Here is a 24,430-nt window from a genome sequence, read left to right as displayed (position 1 = left end):
CTTCCTAGAAAAATACAACCTTCCAAGACTAACCAAGGAAGAAACAGAAAATCTAAGCAGGCCAATTACCAGCAACGAAATTGAAATGGTAATTGAAAAACTATTCAAGAGCAAAACCCTCAGGCCAGATGGATTTACCATGGAATTTTTCAGACATACAGAGAAGACATAATACCCATTCTCCTTAAAGTTTTCCAAAAAAGAAGAGGAGGCATTACTCCCAAACTCATTCTATGAAGCCAGCATCACCCTAATACCAAAACCAGGCAAAGACCCCACCAAAAAAGAAAATTACAGACTAATATCCCTGATGAACATAGATGCAAAAATACTCAACAAAATATTACCAAACCGAATTCAAAAATACATCAAGAGGGTCATACACTATGACCAACTGGGATTCAGCTCAGGGATGCAAAGATGGTACAACATTCGAAAATCCATCAGCATCATCCGCCACATAAACAAAAAGAAGGACAAAACTTACATGGTCATCTCCAAAGATGCTGAGAAAGCATTCGACAAAATTCAACATCCATTCATGATAAAAACTTTCAACAAAATGGGTATACAGGGCAACTACCTCAACATAATAAATGCCATATATGACAAACCCACAGCCAACATCATACTTAACTCTGAGAAGCTGGAAGCTTTCCCCCTAAGATCAGAAACAGGACAAGGATGCCCACTTTCCCCGCTTTTGTTCAACGTGGTACGGGAGGTCCAAGCCACGGCAATCAGACAACACAAAGAAATAAAAGGCATCCAGATTGGTAAAGAAGAAGTCAAACTGTCACTGTTTGTAGATGACATGATATTGTACATAAAAAAACTCTAAAGGCTCCACTCCAAAACTACCAGAACTAATACCGGAATTCAGCAAAGTTCCAGAGTACAAAATTAATACACAGAAATCTGTGGCTTTCCTATACAATAACAATGAACCTAGCAGAAAGAAATCAGGAAAACAATTCCATTCACAATTGCATCATAAAGAATAAAATACCTAGGAATGAACTTAACCAAGGAAGTGAAAGACCTATTCCCTGAAAACTACAAGACACTTATGAGAGAAATTAAAGAAGATACCAATAAATGGAAACACATCCTGTGCTCATGGATAGGAAGAATTAATATTGTCAAAAGGGCCATCCTACCTAAAGCAATCTACAGATTCAATGCAGTCCCTATCAGAATACCAGCAGCATTCTTCAATGAACTAGAACAAATAGTTCTAAAATTCATATGGAACCTCAAAAGTCCCTGAATAGCCAAAGCAATCCTGAGAAGAAAGAATAAACCAGGGGGATTACTTACCTTGACTTCAAACTCTACTACAAAGCCATGGTAATCAAGACTGTTTGGTACTGGCACAAGAACAGAACAATAGACCAACAGAACAGAATAGAGAGCCCAGATCTAAACCCAAGCACATATGGTTGATTAGTATATGATAAAGGAGCCATGGATGTGCAATGGGGAAATGACAGCCTCTTCTACAACTGGTGTTGGCAAAACTGGACAGCTTCATGTAAGAAAATGAAACTGGATTATTGTCTAACCCCTTACACAAAAGTAAACTCAAAATGGATCAAAGACCTGAATATAAGTCATGAAACCATAAAACTTTTAGAAGAAAACATAGGCAAAAATCTCTTGAATACAATACCAAATGGTCTAGCAAAATCAAGTGGCTTAATGGTCTAGCATATATGTGTATAATTGTTCCCCAAAAGGACAACAGAGAAAGAATGGAGCCAAATAAATACTTGTAGAAATAGTGGCCATGAATTTTCATAAAATAATGCAAGACATCAAACCAGAAGATCCAAGAATCTCAGTGAATCTCAAGCAGGATTAACACACACACACACACACACACACACACACACACACACACATTGACACATCGTATTCATAATGCTGAAAATTAAAGATAAAATGTTAAAAGCAGTAGAAAAATAAGCCAGATTAAGTAGAAAAGACTTTTCTTCAGAAACAATGCAAACCAAAAAATAATGGAATGACATCTTAAAGTAGTAAAAGGAAAAACCTGCCAACCTAGAATTCCAAGCGAGGAAAATATACCACAGTAATAAAAGCAAAATGAAAAATTTTCAACCAAACATTGCTAGCAGACCTACAGTACAAAACACATTAAAGGAAGTTCTTCAGGCAGAAGGAATATATCAGACAGAAATCTAGATCAAACGAAAGAAACAAGAAGTTCCAAAAATTGAAAAAATTAAAGTAAACATAAAAGCTTTTTTTTAATTGCTTTGAAGTATAAATGACCTTTTAAAACAAAAGTAGCGACAATATATTCTGGAGTATAAAATATGCAAAGATAAAATGTATGACAAAAATGATGTAAAGGATCAGAGGGAAAAATTGGGAATATACTGCTGATGTATTCATTTAACATACATGTAGTGGTATGATATTATTGTAATAATTAAAGGTGTATATTGTAGATTCTGTAATATCTTTCTATGTTGACAGATAGTAACCGCACTAGTGGGGGTGAGGATTTAATAATATGGGTAACGGCTGAACCACTGTGTTGTACATTTGAAACCAAAAAAAAAAAAAATCTCTTGAATATAAACATGAGGAATTTTTTCCTGAACACATCTCCTTGGGAAGGGAAACCAAATAAAAATTAAACAAATGGGACTACATCAAGCTAAAAAGCTTCTGTACGGCAAAGGACACCATCTGCAGAACAAAAAGGCATCCTACAGTATGGGAGAATATATTTGTAAACGACATATCCAACAAGGGGTTAACAGCCAAAATATAAAGAACTCACACGCCTCAACATGCACAAAAGCAAATAACCCAATTAAGGAATGGGCGAGGATCTGAACAGACACTTTTCCAAAGAAGAAATTCAGATGGCCAACAGGCACATGAAAAGATTCTCCACATCACTAATTATTAGGGAAATGCAAATTGAAATCACAATGCGATATCACCTCATGCCAGTTAGGATGGACAACATGAAAAGACTAGGAACAACAAATCCTGGCAAGGATGCGGAGAAAGGGGAACCCTCCTACACTGCTGGTGGGAATATAAACTAGTTCAACCATTGTGGAAAGCAGTATGGAGGTTCCTCAGAAAAATAGAAATAAAAATACCATTTGACCTGGGAATTCCACTCCTAGGAATTTACCCAAAGAAAACTTCTCAGATTCAAAAAGACATATGCACCCCTATGTTTATCGCAGCATTATTTACAATAGCCGTGATAGGGAGGCAACCTAAGTGTCCATCAGTAGGTGAATGGATAAAGAAGAGGTGGTACGTATACACAATGGAATACTATTCATCCATAAGAAAGAAAGAAATCTACCATTTGCAACAACATGGATGGAGCTAGAGGGTATTATGCTCAGTGAAATAAGTCAGGCAGAGAAAGACAAATACCAAATGATTTCCCTCATTTGTGGAGTATAACATCGAAGCAAAACTGAAGGAATAAAATAGCAGACTCACAGATTGCAAGAAGGGACTAGTGGTTACCAAAGGGGAAGGATGGGGGAGGGCAGGTGGGGAGGGAGAGAGTAGGGGATTGTGGGGTATCATGATTGGTAAATAATACGTGGTATGTGTGGGGTCACGGGGAAGACAGTATAGCTCAGATAAAACAAATGGGGACCCAGGCATCTTTCTACCCTGATGGACAGTGACTGCAATGGGGTTTCCAGGGGACTCAGTAATAAGGGTGAATGTAATAACCACATTGTTTTTCTTGTGAAACCTTCATAAGAGTGTATATCAATGATACCTTAATAAAAAAAAATGGGACAGGGACCTAAATAAGACGTTTTTCCAAAGAAGACTGTAAATAGCTAAGAAGTACATGAAAAAGTGCTTAACATGGCTAATAATCATCAGGAAAATGCAAAATCAAAACCCAATAAGTTATTACCTCCTACCTCTCAGAATGATTATCATCAAAAAGAGAAAAAATAGTGCTCGCAAGGATGTGGAGAAATGGGAACCCTTGTGCACTATTGGTGAGAATGTAAATTGGTGCAGCCAGTTTACAGTTTGTAAAACAGTATGGTGGTTCCTCTAAAAATTAACAATAGAGCTACCATGTGATCCTTCAATGACATTTCTGGGTACATATACACAGGAAATGAAATCAGTATCTCAAAGAAATAATCTGACCTCCCCATGTCCATCGTAGCATTATTTGCAACAGCCAAGACATGGAAACGGCCTAAGTGTCCACCGGCAGGTGAATGGATAAATAAAATGGGGAGGAAGATAGCGCGCGCACACACACTCATGAATATTATTCAGCTGTAGGGGAAAAAAAGGAAATCCTGTGATTTGGACAACATGGATGGACCTTGAGGATGTTATGCTGAGTTACATAAGTTAGATGGAGAAAGACAAGTGCTGTATATCATTTATATGTGGAATCTTAAAAAAGCAGATTCATAGATGCAGAACAGTAGATGGTGGTTGCCAGGGGTTGGGGGATGTTGGTCAAAGAGTACAAACTTCCAGTTATTAGATGCGTAAGTTCCAGGGATCTATGTACAGCATGGTGATTATAGTTCACAGTATGGTATTGTGTACTTGGAAGATGCCCTGAGAGTAGAGCTTATATGTTCTCTCCATAGAAGCCCCCACAAAATGATAACTATAGGAGGTGAAGTCAACATACTTTACATTAACAAACATTAAAAAAGAAAAAGAATGGAAATGCATTCTCATCGTGGCTATAAATAATATTTACACAATGTAAACTAATCATTTACACAATGTAACTAATCTTATTGTGGTAAGGATTTTACAGTATGTGGATCAAATCATCACATTGTACACATTAAACTTATACAATATTATATGTTCATTATATTTTAGTAAGGCTAGAGGGAAGTTTTTCTGAGAGAAAATGATTCTAACCTAGAATTCTTTACCCAGCCAAACTGTCAATCAAATGTGAAAAGAGAATAAATTATTCTGGGGTATGTACAATCTTAAAATTAACCATTTACTTACCGTTCTTTTAGAGCTATTGGTGGGATGTATTTCACCTCATGAGAGAATATCAAGAAAGAAAAAAGATAGGATCCAGAACAGGAAATCCAACACATCAGGCCTTGAGAACAGGACAGAGGCCTCCAGAATATGAATATCTACAAGGAAAATAAAAAAAAGATTATTTAACTACTTGAAGTTAAGGAGAGGAGATTGACACTTCTGTCACAAAGTTTAAAGATGAATTAGTAAGTGAGAGATACATAGATAACAAAATTAGTTATTAGCTCCAAGGAAACCAAAAACATTTAAAAAGAAAAAGAAATGCATTCTCATCGTGGCTACAAATAATGTTTACACAATGTAAACTGAATAACTTAGGCAAATTATGATAACTGATAAAGAGGAAGGAGGAAAGGGATGTGGGGTGGGGCACAAGAATGTAAGAGGGCTAAAGTTTCACTGCCCATACTAAGAAATAGGTAATGAGGGAGAAGATTAAAAAAATCAGTGAACAAATAGCATGTATAATGTGGTGGGGGCACAGGGAGGGCTGTGCAACACAGAGAAGACAAGTAGTGATTTTACAGCATCTTACTATGCTGATGGACAGTGACTGTGAAGGGGTGTGGTGGGGGGACATGGTGAAGGGGGGAGCCTAGTAATCATAATGTTCTTCATGTAATTGTAGATTAATGATACCAAAAAAAAATAATAAGGTAAAAAAAAAATCAGTGAACACAGTGACTGTAAGGTATGTGCTGGGGACTTCATAATAGGGGGGAGTGTAGCAACCACAATGTTGCTCACGTGAAACCTGAGCATAAGATTGTATATATCAACAATATCTTAATTTTTAAAAAAAATCAGTGAACAGCAATAAAAGCATGCTGTTTAGAAGCAAGGCAGCAAACTCCTTAGTTGGAAGTGCTCACCATTATGAGCAAGGATGGAGGGTGAAGAGAGGCATGTTAATTATGCAGTGTGACTTTCATAGCTATATATGTACTACCTTTATAAATAAAAATTAAAAATATTATTTAGCCAAAACTGATAGAACCTAGTGAAGAGGACAGAGAGGGGAAGCACAAGTGTATGTTTGAAAGAGCTTAAGAAAGAAAGTATGTAGCCATAAGACAATGTCTGAAATGAAAAATCGAGGAAGCAGTGTATTCTGGCTTTCTGAAATACATAGGTGAACAATAAATGAAATAGCTTAAGAAATTGAAAGGATTGCTCCTGGAATGTCAGTAACGAAGTGAGGGGCAGGAGCACATTTGGGTAAGTAACCAACATTGCTCTGGCAAAGGTCTTATTTCATTGCTATAAAAAGGGTCTTGCAAATTGTTAAGAAACAGGAACGTATAACATAATAGAAAATAATAAAAGATTATTGTGGGGAAGTTGGGGTTCCTATGGCTTGGATCCTCACTGAACTTAAACCACCTGATGATGTAACTGGCCTGTTGCTAGGCTACCACTGCCACACCCATAGGCAATAAGCTATTACTGCACTGTTTAGAGAGCTAGGCCCAGTGCTCTGAGTGGAGGCAGAGACGCTAGTGCTCAACCTACCTCCGGAAGAATAAGCCTGGTAATAAACCCTTTCACCCCAAAGAACATTTTGCTCTCAATTTCTTTGGTCACATTGAATCCATAGCGACTTTGCCCAGGGCTGAAACCCATTGGCAAGACAGTTAACTAGTAGGACAGATGGTCAGTATTTAAGTAGAAGTGTTCAACATCCTAAAAGAACCATTTTTTCACCAGTTAGATCTGCAAAGAAATGATACATACATAGTGTTAGCAAGAATGTAGAGAAATGGGAAATCTCATGTTGACAGTAGTGTAAATTAAAATATTTTTAGAGAGTAATACAGCACTAACAAATTTTAAAAGTATGTATGCCCTTTGGATCTCCTGTTTGCTTTCTAGGAATCTACTGGGACAACCAGTAGCATCAGTTTCTCGGCATATTTTGTGGAGGTACTTTAAAACCCCCACACCTGGGGTGCTTGTAAAAAAGTAAGATTCTCAGGGCCCATTTCAGTTCTAATGACAGGTAAGCTAGGGACATGCATTTTACATAAGCACCCCTCTCCCTGTATAGTTCAGATGCAGATGGCCTGAAGTCTACACTTCAGTGAAAACACACTGTGTTGCCAGATGGTTCACTTGGTCTTCCGTAAGTAGTCTTAATTGGGTACACCTCCATGTCTTTTGCTCACCTGTCCAGAGCACATGCAAACCATTATTAGCCAGACGTCTTTCAAGTCCTGCGTAAGTCCAGTTACTGCCTTGGTGCCCCTGACAGGTGAGCTCTGTCTCCCTTGAATCTCTGTAATTCCATCTTTTCCTGCTCTTGGCTCTGATTGCTTTGTCTCAATACTACATTGCTAGTAGGGATTTAAAAATGATTGCCTTCCTTTGACCTGCTGTGTTGCCAGCAGAACTGTGACAACTCTGTAACAAGCGTTCTGCTACTTGGATTTAAAGGCAGTGTGATCATTGGAATGCTAAGGAGGCTGGCTTAAACCACACTTCTTGGTACTTAGTACTTTCACGCAGGCATTTACCAAACACACGAGTCCCTGGTGTGTGCGCGGATTGGATTCAAGTATATGGTAGTGAAAGGAGACAGCTGTGCCCCCTGTGGATGATGAGGCAACCATGAACAGGTACATAAAAATGTGTTATCACAACTTCAAAGACATTCTAGGGAAGAAGTGAACAGATTACTATGATGTAAAACAATGGAAACCTACTTAAATAAAGTTTTCAGAGAGTCTGCCTGAAACTTGAAGGGCAGTATGGAAGGAAGATGAAGGAATGAAAGAGCTTAGTATGTTGTTAACAGCTGAAAGGGATTGGGGCGGCTGAGCTGAGGTTGGAGGGGTGCGCAGAGGCTGCTGTGGCCATGGTTGGGGTTTTCTTCTAGATGGGGTGTGCTCAGCTGGGTTGGCATTGTATCCAGCTTGGAGCTCCTCTAATTTAACACTTGTGGAAATAACTGGGAGGTTCAAATTATAGCCACAAATTTGACTGTAATGTATTGGAAAATAGGATTTCTATGTTGCTTGACAGGAAAGCTAAGAAGTAGTACTCAAGCCTGAGTGGCTGTCGGGGTAGCTATCTTCTCATCCCAGAACATAAACTGTGGGAATGACTGCAGCAGCAGGAGGTATTTGCATTGGACATAAAAACTCCTGCCTTTAGAGATCTTTATCCAGTATTCTAGATAAGAATGCTATTCATCTGATTCCATGTTTTTAAGTTCTGAGCTCAGTTTGTAGGTCAGATTCATCCATGTCCATCTCTCCATGCTCTCGGTTGTCAGCTGTTGATTCAGTTGTCGATTAGTTGGGGTGAACAAGGACAAATGCAGTGAGACAAGGACAAATGCATAGCCAGCTGCTGCTCCTCTTCCAGTGGTCTTCCCAGTCCCTGCCTCCTGTAGGCTGTACTGTTTTTTGGGTGTTCAGAGACCTAGTTCTTGCCAAATTTCCCCAGAGAAAGATAGCAGGACATTGGAAGATCTTTTCCTCTCACTCTTTTTCTGGTTACTTGTCAGCAAGAGGGTTGGATAAGATGGCCTCTAAAATTCTGTGTTAGCCCATGCGGTAATGCTATGACCCTCCTCTGAATTCACAGCATATGTTTATGCAGCAACAATTTAATATTTCTCCTTATTCTGTGTGATGACTGGGCAGCTTTGCTGGTCTTGACTGAGTGTTGTGTCTTTTTTTATGGTCTTCCCTGTGTTCACTTGTGTGGCAGCATTTAGCTGACAAGTTGTTGGGAGCTGCACCCTGCTGTATCAGTGGGTTTCTGTACATAGTTTTTCATCCTCAAAGAGGCTAGACTGGCTTCTTCATATCATGGCAACATCATTCCAGGAGAGCAAGCCCCGATGCTCAAGCATTTCATCCTCTGCTTGCTTCAGATTTGATAATGTCCCATTGGTCAAATCAAGTCACACAGCCAGTACTAAAGTGTGAACATGTAAGGCAAGACTCATTAGGGCCATTTATTAAACAGTCTACCGCAGCGTTCATGCTAAATTACCTACCTTCTCTAATGAGGATTTCCTAAAGTGATTTTGTTAAAAATCTCATGGAATTACTTGGAATTACCAATCTAATACAATCATGATGTAGTTGACTGGACTATACATGTTTTATTTGCAGGATTAGAGCCCCTGGGTAGATACTGAATCAGACTAAGTTTAATTACAAACTACTTTTCATAGGATAAAATTTAAGCATTTAATACATTATAAAGCTACTTCTTAGTCACCCTGGACTTTCATGTTAGTTTTTGATGTGGACTACTAAAGATTTTCAGTGAGTCAGTTACTTAAGAGAAAATTTTAATTTATATTGCAACAGTGGAGTAAAATGTCTAATAATCTATGTTGGGGGGATTGTCTGTTTGTTTTTTAGCTCTTCAGAGAAGTAAGAATAATGAAGATTTTAAATCATCCAAACATAGGTACTTCTGCTTTCTTAAATACTTTTGGGGCTAAATGCATTCTTGAAAGTCTTTCATAAAGCTAAACATATTCTAGGCATGCCAGGAAATTCCTTCCCTCTTCCTAGCCCAGGTAGACTTTTAATAAAATATGTTTATAAATTGTTGATCATTTGTGTTTCTACAGTTACTAAAGGTAGGTTAAAAGCTTAGATAGTAAACATTTGAATTTAATGCTTTAATGCAGAATTTAATGCTTTAATGCAGTAGAAACGTCTGTAATCAGATTATAATTTTCTGATTGTTTTATACATTAGAAAATAACATAATTGTATTAATTCATAGATGGAGAAGGGAATTATAATAAGTCAGACTGAAGATTTTCAAAGGTACAACACTTTTTGCTGTGACTCTGTTTCTAAGAAAGGACTTATACATTGAATCATATTTTAAAAGATGTAGGATACTTTCTATCTAATGAAATTTTGATAGGAATTGTTTTCTGCCGCACACATTTGTTTGGTGTCACCTATGTGCATAGCTTCGTGCTAGTTGTGATGAAGTGGATTTAAAGATGAGGAAAGGTCATGGTCCTGCCCTCATCATAGTTGTAGGGAAAAGAAAAATTATGCAAATTACTCAATACTGACCTTGTATCAGTGAAAACTTTTAATCCCACATATATCACTATAGAGTTCTTTTTAAGTAATTGCTTTTCCACAGAGTGATAGCTCCTACAATCTAAAAATATTATTTCAAGAGTGTAATAGCTCTCAAGACAGCCAGTTTTATCAGTTTACTATCAAAATCAGTTCTAGGAAGAGGGAGGGATGATAGCCTATCAAAAATGCTTGAGGCACTAGGAGAATAAAACAGAACCGCAGGAAGGAGGGGAAAAAAAGCTTGTCCCCAATTTAAACCAATCCAAGCCACCATCATTGCTGTTCTGTGTACTGCTAAGAAAAAAATGCTACCAAGCCATCATCCTGTTACTGGTGATACTACTTAAAATGTGAAAAAATGTCTATCTTAGAATCAACAAAGTACATGTTTGGAGAAAAGGAAAATAACAATAGTGGGAAGAAAACCTTTCTTCACTTTTCAGTTCAAAATTTTGGGGTCAGCTAGCCAACTCTGGGTTTCAGATTTCAACCTTTTACCAAACAAACACTTTATCACTATTGCCTAGAATTAGCTAACTTGAACATATTTATTTTGTTTTTTAGTTACTTAAGTTGTACCCTGACTAGAGCTCTCTCTGCTTACTACTAAATGACATATCTTTGATAGTAGATTTAAACTTCTAAAAATTTGAATTTCATCTCTCAATTCAACAAACCTATATTAAATACTATGTTAGGCACTCTGTTTGGTCTAATACTCTGACAACATCAGAAAATAGCCTGCAATAGTAAGAGACTAGCACCCCACCACCACATTTTTGGTACATTTAAAATACATATTATCAAAATAAAGTGGATATGCAATATAGTAATTTGACAGCTCAGAAATTTACTTCAGTTTCATTTTAAAATGTACATGTTTCTGATTGATTTGTTATGGCTTATGAATTAGTAATAATAGAAATATTGCGGTCTGTAACAGGACTGCTATAGCAAAGTCACATTGACTCATTGAAAATACTTCTTTTAAAAAAAGTTCTTCTCAACTAATTGCAGTGTAGTTCCTTCTCTTTTCCATCTCTGCCTTCAAAAAAGTAACAAAGGCACCTTGTTCTCTGAGAATTGTGATGTTTCCCAAGCAACAGAAGTCTCAGTTGGAATTAGATATAATGACAAGTGAATGGACTGGAACTCGCAGGGTAGAGTAGATCTGAGCAATTCCTGCAGGTTGAATGTGAAATAAAAACAGTTTTCCTAAGGAGAAAAGGATGAGCTTCTGGAAGGGCCGCTAGTCAATAGAGATATAATATAGGACAATGAGAAGAGGCCGGGAGGACAGGTACTTGATAGGCCGCTGAGTGCATACTGAAGTCACATCATTTCAGCACCCAGAAATAATCTGTATTTTTATGGAATTTTGTGCTCTCATAAAATCTTTTATATTATTGTAATACAACTACAATTCCCTAAAAGCACTTTTAAGAGAGCCAGCTATTAAAATTCCTAACAGGGAAGAAGTTACCTTTTTGTAGTTATAGTTTATGTGTACATTGACTATGTGAACAGACATTTGTTTCTTTTTCTCTTCTCTCCCCTCTCCCAGTGAAGTTATTTGAAGTCATTGAAACTGACAAAACACTCTACCTAATCATGGAGTATGCAAGTGGAGGTAAGAAATTTATATGTATTGTTTTTCCTTATTTTATAATAGATAACCACATTGCCCATATGGATAATTGTTAAGGTTTCATTTAACGTCCAGAGTCATAATACACTAGGAAGAGAATAAGAAAAGATGCTCTTAGCAGTTCTCTGGGTTGCTGTGAAGTGTTTCACTATTAGCATTATTAATTGATAATATCCAAATACTGTCCTTGGATTTTCTACTGGAAAATATTCATAACATAGAATTTACCATTTTAGGTTTACAGTTCAGTAGCATTAAGTATATTCACACTGTTGTGTAATGATTACCACCATTCATCTCAGAACTTTATTTTCCCAAACTGAAACTTTGTCTCCATTAAACAGGAACTTCCCTCCCCCAGCCCCTGGCACCCACCACTTTGCTTTTTGTCTGTGAATTTGACTCCTCTAGGGACCTCGTGTGAGTGGAATTATACAGTATTTGTCCTTTTGTTTCACTTAGCATAGTGTGCTCAAGGTTGTATTGTAGCATATGTCAAAATGTCCTTCCTTCTTAAGGCTGAGTAATATTCCTGTGTGTGTATCTATCACATTTTGTTTATTCCAAGTACTTGGATATTAAATATGTCAGTGCATTAGCCTGTTGGAAATAACTGTGTACAGCATGTGAGGATGGTTTACTTTACCATATATTAAGGTCATTGGTGTATCTTTCCCAAGACTAGAAATGGTGGTTACATAAGTGTATATGGTTATATTTTCCTTAAAGTAAAGATTAAGGATTAGTAATTATTTGCCTACAAGGTTGTACAAATGTGGACATTTTTCTGAAATGCGTGTACAGAGCTATTTACCTTTCACAGACTCTCATTTTAAGGTTGAGGTTGGGTTGAGGTTGGGCTAGCTTTGTTGTTTTGGGACTATATGTTTGTTTCATTTTCTTTGGAGGGCAGAAGCTTTATTTTTGGTCTTTGCAAGTTCCCTACCTCTAGCACAATGCATGGCACATGGAAGATACTCACCAAATAAGAAGTGAACTGAATTTATGAAATTATAAACTACTGGGGCCATATTCTGTTTAATTCTGCAGTATAACATAAATCGTTTTGGTTACAGTAGAGTTTTATTTTTTTACTTTTTTTTTTATTTTGGTATCATTGATCTTCAATTACATGAGGAACATTATGTTTACTAGACTCCTTTATCACCAAGTCCCCCCCACATACTCCATTACAGTCACTGTCCATCAGCATAGTAAGATGCTATAGAATCACTACTTGTCTTCTCTGTGTTGTACAGCCCTCCCTGTGTAACCCCCACCCTACATTATGTCTGCTAATAGTAATGCCCCCATTTTTTTTCCCCCTTATCCCTCCCTTCCCACCCATCCTCCCCAGTCCCTTTCCCTTTGGTAACTGTTAGTCCATTCTTGGGTTCTGTGATTGTGCTGCTGTTTTGTTCCTTCAGTTTTTCTTTGTTCTTATACTCCACATATGAGTGAGAAATCATTTGGTACTTGTCTCTCTCCACCTGGCTTGTTTCACTGAGCATAATACCCTCTGGCTCCATCCATGTTGTTGCAAATGGTAGGATTTGTTTTCTTCTTATGGCTGAATAACATTCCATTGTGTATATGTACCACATCTTCTTTATCCATTCATCTAGTGGTGGACACTTAGGTTGCTTCCATTTCTTGGCTATTGTAAACAGTACTGCAATAAACATAGGGGTGCATATGTCTTTTTGAAACTGGACTCCTGCATTCTTAGGGTAAATTCCTAGAAGTGGAATTCCTGGGTCAAATGGTATTTCTATTTTGAGCATTTTGAGGAATCTCCATACTGCTTTCCACGATGGTTGAACTAGTTTACATTCCCACCAGCAGTGTAGGAGGGTTCCCCTTTCTCCACAACCTCGCCAACATTTGTTGCTGTTTGTCTTTTGGATGGTGGTGATCCTTACTGGTGTGAGGTGATATCTCATAGTGGTTTTAATTTGCATTTCTCTGATGATTAGCGATGTGGAGCATCTTTTCATGTGTCTGTTGGCCATCTGAATTTCTTCTTTGGAGAACTGTCTGTTCAGCTCTGCCCATTTTCTAATTGGATTATTTCTTTTTGTTTGTTGAGGTGTGTGAGCTCTTTGTATATTTTGGATGTCAAGCCTTTATCGGATCTGTCATTTATGAATATATTCTCCCATACTGTAGGATGCCTTTTTGTTCTATTGATGGTGTCCTTTGCTGTACAGAAGGTTTCCAGCTTGATATAGTCCCACTTGTTCATTTTTGCTCGTTTCCCTTGCCCAGGGAGATATGTTCATGAAGAAGTCTCTCATGTTTATGTCCAAGAGATTTTTGTCTATGTTTTGTTCTAAGAGTTTTATGGTTTCATGACTTATATTCAGGTCTTTGATCCATTTCGAATTTACTTTTGTGTATGGGTTAGACAGTGATCCAGTTTCATTCTCTTACATGTAGCTGTCCAGTTTTGCCAGCTCCATCTGTTGAAGAGACTGTCATTTCCCCATTGTATGTCCATGGCTCCTTTATCATATATTAATTGACCATATATGTTTGGGTTAATGTCTGGAGTCTCTCTTCTGTTCCACTGGTCTGTAGCTCTGTTCTTGTGCCAGTGCCAAATTGTCGATTACTGTGGCTTTGTAGTAGAGCTTGAAGTTGGGAAGCGATATCCACCCCCACTTTATTCTTCCTTCTCAGGATTGCTTTGGCTATTCGGGGTCTTTGGTGTTTCCATATGAATTTTTGAACTATTTGTTCCAGTTCATTGAAGAATGCTATTGGTAATTTGATAGGGATTGCATCAAATTTGTATATTTCTTTGGGCAGAATGGCCATTTTGATGATATTAATTCTTCCTAGCCAGGAGCATGGGATGAGTTTCCATTTGTTAGTGTCCTCTTTAATTTCTCTTAAGAGTGTCTGATAGTTTTCAGGGTATAGGTCTTTCACTTCCTTGGTTAGGTTTATTCCTGGGTATTTTATTCTTTTTGATGCAATTGTGAATGGAATTGTTTTCCTGATTTCTCTTTCTGTTAGTTCATTGTTAGTGTATAGGAAAGGCATCAGATTTCTGTGTGTTAATTTTGTATCCTGCAACTTTGCTGTATTCCGATATCAGTTCTCGTAGTTTTGGAGTGGAGTCTTTAGGGTTTTTTATGTACAGTATCATGTCATCTGCAAATAGTAACAGTTTGACTTCTTCTTTACCAGTCTGGATTCCTTGTATTTCTTTGTTTTGTCTGATTGCCGTGGCTAGGACCTCCAGTACTATGTTGAATAACAGTGGGGAGAGTGGGCATCCCTGTTTTGTTCCTGATCTCAGAGGAAAAGCTTTCAGCTTCTCACTGTTCAGTGTGATGTTGGCTGGGGGTTTATCATATATGGCCTTTATTATGTTGAGGTACTTGCCCTCTATACCCATTTTGTTGAGAGTTTTTATCATGAATGGATGTTGAGTTTTGTCAAATGCTTTTTCAGCATCTATGGAGATGATCATGTAATCCATTAGCTTTTTGAAAAGTCAGAACTGTTTTCCCATATGATATGGACACATCTTTAGTTGTTTTTACTTTTTAACCATGTGTTTTGACATCGTATACTATTCTGCAAATAGAAAGGTTTAGAAAATGCTGGCATTTTACTGAGCTGATGTTTAACTTAATAATTCATCATAGTTAAATGAATTGTGTAAATTAACAATATGTAATGCCTTTTAAAAGATTATTATATGGTCAAGTGATAACTTGAAATATTTATGCCCATCCATTATTTTAAAAATTTTCAAGAGTTAGGGCTAAAAGTTTAAAGGTCAGAGAGATTAATGGATAATTTAGAATGACTTTTTTCTTAAAAATATTTATATTCTGAAAATAAACCTTTTTTAAGTATAAAATATTTAGTTGAATGTTGTCACTAAGCTGATGGAAACATTCTTTATTTGTCTGAAGGAGACATGAGCCTTTCCCAAACACATTTTATATGTAATTTGCTAAATCACCACTCTTTTCTGTTGATTTCAGTAATGTTTCTTTATTCCTCCTTGATAAGCAGTTGTCAATAGTAAAAGATTCCCTGAAGTGTTACCTCTCTTCCCTGAGGAACTAATACTGTCTGAAGCACCTCCCAGGTGTCTGCCTACACACTCTATGGACTTTACCTTCACTCTGTGTCCTGCATGCCCCAATTACCACCACTGCAGGTCCAGCCACCCTCATGCCTGTCTTGCTTGTTGCACCGCCCCCAGTGGTATGTCTGCCCCTTCCCCAGGCCCAGCCCTCTTCCTCTAGCAGTCAGAGGGATCCTTTTAAGAGGCCATCCATTTCCTCTCCCTTTGAAAGGAGTCCTTACCAAAGCCTGCAGGATTCTTAATGGCCTCACCGTTCCTGCCCATTTCTGCTCATCCTCCATCTCCCATCCCCTTGTTCACACTTTTCCAGCCATGTGGCCTCCTCATTCTTTGCTCTCTGCCCAGAACCTTTCTTCTAGCTGACTCTGTTGTCCACTCCCTCTCCGTGCTCAGCAAACGCTTGCATGTGGAAATGTACTTCCTGTTTCTTTCTCCAGTTTTTCTCCACATACTTATCTGACATACTGCATATTCATGTGTTTGTTGATTGTCTTCTGCCCTACTAGAACGTGAACTCCATAGGGAAGGGGTCTTTGCTTTGGTCACTGCTATATTTCCCCCAGAGCCTAGAACAGTGCTGGCAATTAGTAGGCACTCAATAAATATTTGTTGAATGAATGTATTCAGGAAATGCTTTTTTGTCATAATCCTACAGTAAAGACATCCTCTTTTAACACAAATAAATGATCCATTTAACTTTAAGTTTTCATTGCTAAGTTTTTATTAAGGCATATTGAAAACATAACTTTTAAAACAAGTTTTGTATAATGTAAACATATGAGAATTACTGTGAAGGCTTTGCTTTGACTTAAAGATTTTATTGATGAACTTTGCCTGTAGTTAAACTTAAGGCTAGCTTAGTTCATATTCCACATATTTCTGTTTGTCTTCATATCTAAATTTAAAAATAAAAGCATTGCTAAAAGTGTGGAACATCCTCAATTTATAGGAACATTAATGCTTAGAAGTAGTAGGACCACTGCTTACTTTTATTTCTCTCAATTGTAGGTGAAGTGTTTGACTATTTGGTTGCACATGGAAGAATGAAGGAAAAAGAAGCAAGAGCTAAATTTAGACAGGTATGAATAAATGCACCTTTAGTTTATTAATTTAATAAAGCTATCTCACTTAAACCCAGAAGCAAACAAGTGTTTGCCTCTATAAATGGTTATAAGGCCATTGGATGGAGTAGGAGTTGACCATTCAGTTCAACAAAAATTTATTAAGTACCTTTCATGCCTAAGGCATTGTGCTAGAAACAGCCATGGGTTTCATTTTTAGGGTTGGAAATAAACAGGATTTTAGTCTCTTAATGTTCAGTTTTGACAGATGAGCCTTAAAAATCTAGTGCTTTTCAATCATCTGCGATAGCATTAATCACAGTCGTTTCTGAGTTTTTAGCTCAAAGAGTGTCAGGATCCCAAAGTGCATTATTAGTTCTGTCTTCCGTAAACCAAAAGCAAACAAAACTTTGTTAATTAGTGGTTTAACCTTTGCCTTTACCCTGCTTTTTACAGAGACACTCATTTTATTAAGCAGGTTTTAAGAATAAATGTGACTTAACTCTCCAGTCTTTATTAATACTGATTACTATTTATTGATTGGTCATTACCTGCCAGACATTAGGATCAGTGCTTTACCTCCATGAGTGTAACTCTTGGGGCAGCCTTGTAAGTTAAGGACTAGTGTGTCCATTTGCTAAAGATAAGGAAACTGAGTCACAGAAAGATTAAATAGTTTGCCTAAAATTTTATGCCTGGCAAATAGCCACCTGCCATTGATTCAGACCCAGGTCCTCTTACTCCAAAACTGAAATTCTTAATTATGTCCTATTATTTAGAGTAGCAATCAGCAAACTCTTTCTGTAAATTGCCAGATAATAAATATTTTAGGCTTCATGGGCCATATATAGTGTGTTGCAACTGTTTTAATTCTGCTGTTGTAGCGTAGAAGCAGCTGTAGACAGTATGTAAATGAATGCGCTCACATGATTGTGTTCCAACAAAACTTTATTTACAAATACAAGTGGTAGGCCAGATTTAGCCTACAAGCCATAATTCTGCCCCCATCCCTCCTCCAATTTAAATGAAAGGAAAGAGTGGGTTGGTTACTTCATTACTTTCAAATTAATTCTGTACTTTCCTAGTTAATAAATTCTGTATTTAAATGGCAGTAGAACTTCATTTATCTCTGAACTTTGACATTTTTTGTTTTACACACATACAAGGTTGTTAAGGCAGATGTATAGACAGGAGTCTTTAAAGAGTTCGTAATATTTGGAAAGGCAGTTTTAGGTGATTTTTAAGATTTAACAGTTACCTCTTAGTTTAGTGGTTACAGTTAAGGATCATTTATAAGTTTTTTTTGCTGTTGCTTAAACTTAAAAGCTTAAGAAATACTAATGATGCTTTAAAACCTATCAAGTATCAAAATTGAAACTAATTTTTGGCTATCATTTAATTTATCTGACCCTCAGTTTTTCTTGCTGTAAAGATTGAAAGTTTACTTGGTAAATTCTGAAGTTCTTTCCAGTTCTGGTACCATCTTATTCTGTGGTCCATGGAAGGAAACTCAGGTTTCTCTTTATTTCAAAACAGGTCTGTTTGGTCCTGTTCCTTACTGTTGATTTTTATAATTTGACCACTTAAAAGTCAAGATTTTTTTTGCCTCATAAAAATTAAATTCCTTCTCACTCAGGTGAGTCTGTCTGACTTGCACGTGTTTGTGTGGATATGGTCTATTAACTGTGAGGAAAAGGCTAGTGCCAACCAGCAATAGCTGGTTTGAGCCTGGACCCTCTCCAAGGAAGCAATTAGTGCTTGAACCCCTATTCCTCTCCTCTTCCATCTCTACCCATCCTGTGGTGGGATGGACTTGTCAGAGAGACTTTGACATTTACTAACCTAAATCTTGAGGAAATTACTCATATTTTTATTTTAAATTTTCCTTCAGAAATTCTGAAGCTTTATTTGAGTAATTTAGTTGGTCATTTTTATATGCATTTACAATTAATGCCTTGATTGATGGTGCTTACAATTAATGTAATCATTTCTCCTGGCCATAATACTTAACTTCCTTAAGACAGCTCATTAAAACCTGGAAGGATCAGCAGGATATTAGTGTGTCCACTTCCTTCCATTTCTAATTGCCATGCTTTCCAAAAACTTGTGTCACCATGACTTTGACTAAATAAAAAGTTTTCTTATTAATGACAAAGGAAAGTAGGTATTCTGCACACAGAGTACTCTAAGGTGGTTTTCTTTTTCCTGCCCCCTTCCCACTCTCATCCTAGTGACTGCTTGTTGCTGCATTCAGTTTTCAGCTGAGCGCTTGTCCTTTTCAGAGGAAGCATGCATTCCTGGCTGCATCCTCTTTCCTCACCTCTTTCTTGGTGGGTTGGTCATGTTGTTGCCTCTGTTCTTCCATATTTGACTGGAAGTACATGAGGCTTGCATTCATGTTTTAACCAGCCTGTCAGCCTTTTTTAGAAATAACTGCTTTTAGTTTAGAAGGAGAATGTAAAAAAGCAACGACCTAAAGTTGATGTATTTTCAAGTTATTGTGGCATTAGGTTAGCTTTGAGCTGTTTGGAGGTAGAAGGATAAATTTTTTGATCTGATAAAGAACAGATAATTGTCACATCTGATCCAAAAGCATAATTTGAAAAATAACATTCAGGAGAAATCTCCGTATGAGGGGGAAAATAAAAAAACAGGGAAAATCAGATCAGGCAGACATAAGATAAATTGGATTAGACATTATTTACCTATGTCCTAGGCAGTAAACCTGTTATTTTGTTTGGGGAAAACATGCCGTTTCACTTTCCTGGTCTTCATGCTGACAAAATAGAACAGCAAAAGTGATAATCCGAAGTGACAGCTGCTCTAGGTTTTGTACCTTTACTTGATTGTGAGTGGGTCTGATCTTTGAATATTCACTTTATAAAGTAGGAACTGCTGAGTGAGGCCCTGATTTTGACATCATCCCACCCTAACTCAGCCCAGCTTCTCCTTGCTGCTTTTTCTGAACCAATATATCAACTGATCGAACAGTCCTCTCTAAGTTTTTATGTCCAGTGTAGGAGGGTGTGTGTGGCTTACAATTAACAATTGATGATACACATGCATAGTATCAAAATAACAAGAGACATTATCTCTACTTAGTGATAATACAAGCATATGCTTGTATATACTCTTCTGTATTTCCTAAAATTTCTATAATGAGCATATGAAGCTTTCATAATTAGAAAAAGAGACTTTTTGAAGAATGACTAGCATGTGTGAAATTTCAGCAAAATATCGTTCAATAACATTGCTGATCACAGGAATAATCAAAAGGTGACTAAAGCAGGATATTATTTGCTGAGTTGGAGGGATCTGTACTGATAGAGCACATCGTGGTTCTCATAGTTCATACTTGATATACATTACTACACTCATTCTCCATTTTGAAGGACAGGAAACCGGTCCTCAGAGAAGTGAAGTGACTAGTGTTTCCTTAATCCTGCATCAGCTGAAAGTAAGAGTGCTGTAAAGAGCAGGCTGACCGGGGAGAGAGGTGGTTAACGGGGGCGCCAACCCGGACGAACACCCAGCCACACATCACCCACAGCTGCCAGTTTGGTTTCGAGTTGATTACATGCTTATGGAAAGGTTGCACGAGAGCCATCCAATCCTGGGCTGGGGGCAGCCAGCACCCTCCAGAGCCTGGTGCTTTGTCAGGCCCTGGCACCACACAAAAATACCAGAATGTCAAGGGATAGGGCCCGAGAAGAGACTTTCCAGTTAAAACTAGAGAGAACAGGAAGAACATTGCTCACCTTCTCTTCTTGCCCTTACCCCAGAATTTCCAAATTGAAAAGTTCAGAGCCCAAGAAAATGGTATTTAGAGATCCACACAGACAATCATGTGTGATATTTTGCATGTGTAAACATTAATGAAGCATTTTCATCTCATTTATGAGTCTGCACCAGTGATGACTGTTAACCTTGCATCTTTCCTACCCAGATAGTGTCTGCAGTCCAATACTGCCATCAAAAGCGGATCGTTCACAGAGACCTCAAGGTGAGTCACAGTGCCCTTATGCGTGTGTGCTCTGTTTTTATGTGTTCAGTTCTCCCAGCAGTCCTGACACAAATGAGACATAGATTAGATTGTTACTAAAAAAAAAAAAAAATCCTATAATAATCGAATCCCTCTAATCAAGTTACAGTAAAGAGCACTAAAGAAAAATGACATTTATTAGAAGTATTTACATTTCAATTAAGGTAGCTTGTAGTCAGTCATTGGAGAAAAATCATCACATCACCGGACAGGGTCCTCCAGAAATGTCTGCTCTCACCTGGACAGCATCCTCAGTGGGGCCTGGCACACTTTCTTTCTCTCTCTCTAGTCAGAGTTGTCTGCTATTAACAGCAGCAGCTATTTGAGACCTGCTTCACAGTTAATCCACCTCTGCACTCAGTTTGGCATAGGATAAGGTTTCCCGTTTCACAGAGCAAGTAGAAGAGCCGGCAGAAACTCCCTCAGTCTCCCAGCAGGGCTTCAAACATCACTGCACCTATACCAGCCCTTCACCTCTCAGAATTTTCCCGTGTTACAAGACTGGAAAGGCTCTGCTGACCCTGTCCCAGTGTTCTGGGTCCCATGTCCCTCCAGGGGCTGCACTGTCTGCAGTCTCCTGTTTCCATTTCCTCATCCACCCTCCCTCTCTACTGGCTTCTTACCAGCAGAGTTTACAAAAATGTGCTCAAGTCTGTACCACCATTTACCAAAACCATTCTGCCCCAGCTTCCCTCCCGGATACACCCTGATCTCTCTTCACCTACACAGCCATATTTCTTTCAACATTGTCTAGACTGTGTTTTTTCTTGGTACTCACTGACCCTCCCTCCTCAGGTAATTGTTTTTGACTTGCTTTTTCCTCTCTGCACCCACCCTTTCTGCATCTGTCTCCATCCCATGCCTGTCTTCCCCCTGCAACCAGAACAGTCTTTTTTTAAACACAAATAAGATTATTGTTTTCCTGCTTGAATGCCACTTCAGTGGCTTCTCATTGCCCTTGGGTTGAAAACCCAGACTTCACCTGAGTACAGGTCACTTGGTTGGCCCTTTGTGATTAAGCCATGGCCATGTCCCCTGCTATCTCTCTTCCTGCATCTCTCTCCATTTGCTATCTTTCAGTCTTGAGTGAAATGTTCTCTCTTTCCTTCTGGGTTTTCGGGCTGTTTATTCTGCCTGAAATAACCTCTCATCAGCACACCCACTGCTGTCAACTAAACCTCCAGAAAGCGGATTTGATTTCAACCTCCCACCCCCCGGGACACCATCCACCTTTCAGTGCCAGTCCCACCACTCCCCATACCTCCGCTGTCCCAGCACTTAAGAGAGTATAGTTGCTTATTTTTCTGCCTCTCCGCTTCTAAACTGTGAGCTCCTCAAGGGCAGGACCCTTGTAGACACTAGTCTGTCTGTCTTGTAGATACTAGTATAATGCAAGTTGCACGATTGCCACATGTTAAATGTTTGTTGAAAAAATGAGCTATGACCTGTATCTCGAATGAGGTTTAGGAGTCTCCTCTCCTCAATAATAGCCATTATACAGCTTTGAGCAGTTTTTATAAACTGTGGCTCTCCACTTAAAACAAGTATCCATTTTTTAACAGCCCCTTATCCTTAATTGAAGAAGCAATTTAAAGGTTTTTCTTTCGAGGGTGGGTATTTGTTGTTTACAATTAGTGCTAAAATCAATCTATACCTCATGTCTGTTACTGCTTGTTAATGTTAAAAAATTAGGAATTCTAATTTATCTCCTATTTTGTTCCCTAGGAAATGTTTTCTCATTTTATTCACTAGGATATATATTCATCTTATATCATTATAAAAAGTTTTTATGAAATGCCTAATTCTATCACAGTTCTGATTATACTTTGGTTAAATTTCATTTTTGTCTTGATGTCTTCCCTCTAGGCTGAAAATCTATTGTTAGATGCTGATATGAACATTAAAATAGCTGACTTTGGTTTTAGCAATGAATTTACTGTTGGCAGTAAACTGGATACATTTTGTGGCAGTCCTCCATATGCAGCCCCAGAGCTCTTCCAGGGCAAGAAATACGACGGGCCAGAGGTGGACGTGTGGAGCCTCGGTGTCATTCTTTACACCCTGGTCAGCGGGTCTCTCCCCTTTGATGGGCAGAACCTAAAGGTACAAAAAGCATCTGCATCTGTATTCCTCAGAAAGCTAAACAGGATTTTATAGAATGATGAGGATTAATATTTTAATCTGATATCAGTATAGAGGGTTTCAGCAGGGTTTTTCGGGGTTCTTTTTTAACCTAAAAGTTGACTTTTTCTTCCCTTCCTACCTCCCCAAAGGAACTGAGAGAGAGAGTATTAAGAGGGAAATACAGAATCCCTTTCTACATGTCCACAGACTGTGAAAACCTTCTCAAACGTTTCCTGGTGCTAAATCCAATAAAACGAGGCACTCTAGAGGTAATCACATAAATGGAGATAACTTTGGAGAGTTTTTTAAGTATTTTTAGAACTTTGCTTCATTTTTATGACATATTGAATACTACTATCTTGGGGCTTCTTAAGCAGGAATTGAGACATTAAAACTTTTTTAAGTTACCCTTTGAGCTATAATAGATGAAATGTTGAAAAGAAATTTTCCTAAAAATTGTGGTTATCAAAATGTTTTATTTTATGCTGCTAATGAACAGTTCATCTTTCAGCAAATCATGAAGGACAGGTGGATCAACGCAGGGCATGAGGAAGATGAACTTAAACCATTCGTTGAACCAGAACTAGACATCTCAGACCAGAAAAGAATAGGTAATTATTCTGTGCCTGCATGCTGTGTGTGTAAAGTAGCATACTTCTTTTTGACTCATATGTGTATTCCTAAAATAGGAATGATGGGAAGTTAAAAGTAAATTGTATGAATCAACTTACCTGTTTTATCATATTTAGGAACTTACCCTGCAATTCCTGTAATACCACTCAGTAACTCAGAAATGAGCCAACTGCCCATCTGTGTTATAAGATTTGTGATATTTGGGGTCATATAAAGGAAATTATTTTATTCTGTAACACAGTGATTTCTTACCCAGACTAAATATGTAAACTATATTATGCCCTTCTTTTAGATATTATGGTGGGAATGGGATACTCACAAGAAGAAATTCAAGAATCTCTTAGCAAAATGAAATATGATGAAATCACAGCTACATATTTGTTGTTGGGGAGAAAATCTTCAGAGGTAAGAGTAAATCAGAAAAAGCTAAAATGTCCTTTTTGTAAAATAGCAGTGTATATAAACCCTTCTTGGTTTTTGTTTTTTTAGTATGTGTAACATTTGGTATATCATTTTTTAATTTACCTGCAAGTAACAAATCTAATTCCTATGATCATTATGAGCTACTAGTTTAAGATAGTAATCTTTGTGGAATATACTGTCACAAACCTGGCTTTGTAAGCTAACCTTATAGGTCATGACAGTTTAGAAGTGATATTAAATATTGAAGAA

General features: G+C 37.8%; 1 protein-coding gene across 14 annotated transcripts in view; it reads left to right on the top strand.

Moving 5' to 3' along the window:
* Positions 1-24,430, top strand: part of MARK3 (microtubule affinity regulating kinase 3) — an 87,888-nt gene that overhangs the window by 33,513 nt on the left and 29,945 nt on the right. For all 14 annotated transcript variants that reach the window (XM_036882511.2, XM_036882509.2, XM_036882507.2 and 11 more), the window contains 8 exons: positions 9,450-9,498; positions 11,704-11,769; positions 16,907-16,977; positions 20,906-20,962; positions 22,868-23,104; positions 23,275-23,394; positions 23,637-23,736; positions 24,051-24,163. In XM_036882511.2, the coding sequence (XP_036738406.2) occupies positions 9,450-9,498; positions 11,704-11,769; positions 16,907-16,977; positions 20,906-20,962; positions 22,868-23,104; positions 23,275-23,394; positions 23,637-23,736; positions 24,051-24,163 (813 nt within the window). The remainder of the gene's footprint in view (positions 1-9,449; positions 9,499-11,703; positions 11,770-16,906; positions 16,978-20,905; positions 20,963-22,867; positions 23,105-23,274; positions 23,395-23,636; positions 23,737-24,050; positions 24,164-24,430) is intronic.

Source organism: Manis pentadactyla, chromosome 11 (genome assembly GCF_030020395.1).
Source record: "Manis pentadactyla isolate mManPen7 chromosome 11, mManPen7.hap1, whole genome shotgun sequence".
Classification (NCBI taxonomy): domain Eukaryota; kingdom Metazoa; phylum Chordata; class Mammalia; order Pholidota; family Manidae; genus Manis; species Manis pentadactyla.
This window is presented reverse-complemented; position numbering and strand designations above follow the sequence as displayed.